Here is a 1,719-nt window from a genome sequence, read left to right as displayed (position 1 = left end):
TGACAGTCCAAAACAGCCGATATAAACATCACAATAATCCACATCACTCCAGTCCATCGGGTAACGTGCTGTAAAGCCAACTTAACTTTAACTTAACTATTTAACTTCAAACTATTGCTTCCAGCTAAAATATAAGTCCTGTATAATATTGCTTTCTCTGGTGAAAAAGTCATCTTGTCCTAGTGTCTTAGAGAAGTATACACAGATCAGGCATTGTTTACAAGCAAAACCAGTCCAAAACAGTTCTAAACAGTTTTTTTTCATTTAAAATTTACATAAATGTACATAAAGGAAAAGAAATTGTTAAAATAATCTATTTTAAATTTATTTAGTCCGATAGCTAATAGCTACCTGAACAAATGATTTTTTCAAGACATGATAATGAACAAAGCGATGCAGTTGCAAAATGTTAGCAACATGATAATAGCAATTATATGTTTATGTCAGGATCTACTCTGAATGCACACAGAGATTCACGTTCTTATGTTTCTCCCAGTAGTGACATTCTTCAGGAAAACTCGACAGAGCAAAGCTGTCCTTGTGGCGACTGACGGCGTGAACCAGAAACCCAGCTAACTGCTTCTCCAGAAGCTCCACGACAGCTTTGGGGTCTCCTTTCCTCGCAGGGCCTTCCATCATCTGCTTCACGCTCTCGTCGGACACGGGCTGAGGGTCGCTGCTGAAGGAGACCACCAGGTTGGTGTCATTTCCTTGAGATACTTCAAAGTAATTCTGTCCGGCCACGCACTGAAAGTTTTGTCCGGCTCTTAAGTTGCTAATTTTGCCCAAGTTGCTAATGACTCTGATGGACCAGCTCACCCAGTCGTACTTCTTCACCAGGAAGTCCAGCAGTTCTCTGGCCGTTTCCTGAAGGTTCTCATCTTCTTTCTCCTTCACAAGCCTCTTGATGTCCAGTTCAGCTTGCTCTGGAAACGAATCAACGCATCTTTCTATCATTTCCTTCATTTTCGTCTCAATTTCTTGGATCTTCGTGCCCCACTCTTGAATCTTCTCCTGCTCTGATTCCTCACCCTGAGTAAGGAAACAGTATCCCAGCAGAGCGATGATTCCCAAGCAGAGCAGCTCCTTCAGTCTGACGCAGAAATCTTCCAGGACTCTTCTGCTTTTGGCCTCGTATTGCTCCACAACATCCAGGATCGGTTCTCCAAATGTGCTGTTCCCCATCACAGCATCGTAAAGCACATTTAGGTTTTTCTCTCCTCCTGTTATGAGAAAATGCTCTAAGAACAAGCGTTTTTTGACTTCCTTATACTCAGGTTTAGCCTCCAGAATGTCTATGTATTTTCTAAACTGGTTTATAAAATTTTCTTCCACAGAGAAGAACTGAGAATCCAACCGTCTCCTTCTGATCTCAGAGTCAATGTCCTGTAACTGACACGAGAGGACGTCTAATTTGCTCCTCACTACTAGAAACTGGTCTTTGACGTATGTGACCTCTTTGCTCTCCACGTTGTCCAAGACCAGTCTCAAAACTGGAGCAGAAGCTTCAAAAAGAGGACATAGTCCCCCGACAGCGCTGGCCAGCACCTCGGCTCCTCTCTCGAACATCTCCATTACTGCTTCAATGGCCTCCTTCTTCTGGGCTACAACCCGCTCTAGTGGACTGGACATTTCTTTAAAAGCAAAACACACACACACACACACACACACACACACACACACACACACACACACAAACACAGTAATTTGACTTGAGGT

The 1,719-nt window shown here is 43.1% G+C and overlaps 1 protein-coding gene across 1 annotated transcript in view; it reads right to left on the bottom strand.

The window, feature by feature from the left end:
• Positions 1-443: 443 nt before the first annotated feature.
• The window catches only part of LOC122360173 (protein rapunzel-like), a 2,718-nt gene continuing 1,442 nt past the window's right edge, over positions 444-1,719 (bottom strand). Inside the window, exon 2 of the mRNA XM_043260563.1 lies at positions 444-1,634. Coding sequence (XP_043116498.1) covers positions 451-1,632 — 1,182 coding nt within the window. The 5' untranslated portion in view covers positions 1,633-1,634 and the 3' untranslated portion in view covers positions 444-450. The remainder of the gene's footprint in view (positions 1,635-1,719) is intronic.

This window comes from Puntigrus tetrazona, chromosome 16 (assembly GCF_018831695.1).
Source record: "Puntigrus tetrazona isolate hp1 chromosome 16, ASM1883169v1, whole genome shotgun sequence".
Classification (NCBI taxonomy): domain Eukaryota; kingdom Metazoa; phylum Chordata; class Actinopteri; order Cypriniformes; family Cyprinidae; genus Puntigrus; species Puntigrus tetrazona.
This window is presented reverse-complemented; position numbering and strand designations above follow the sequence as displayed.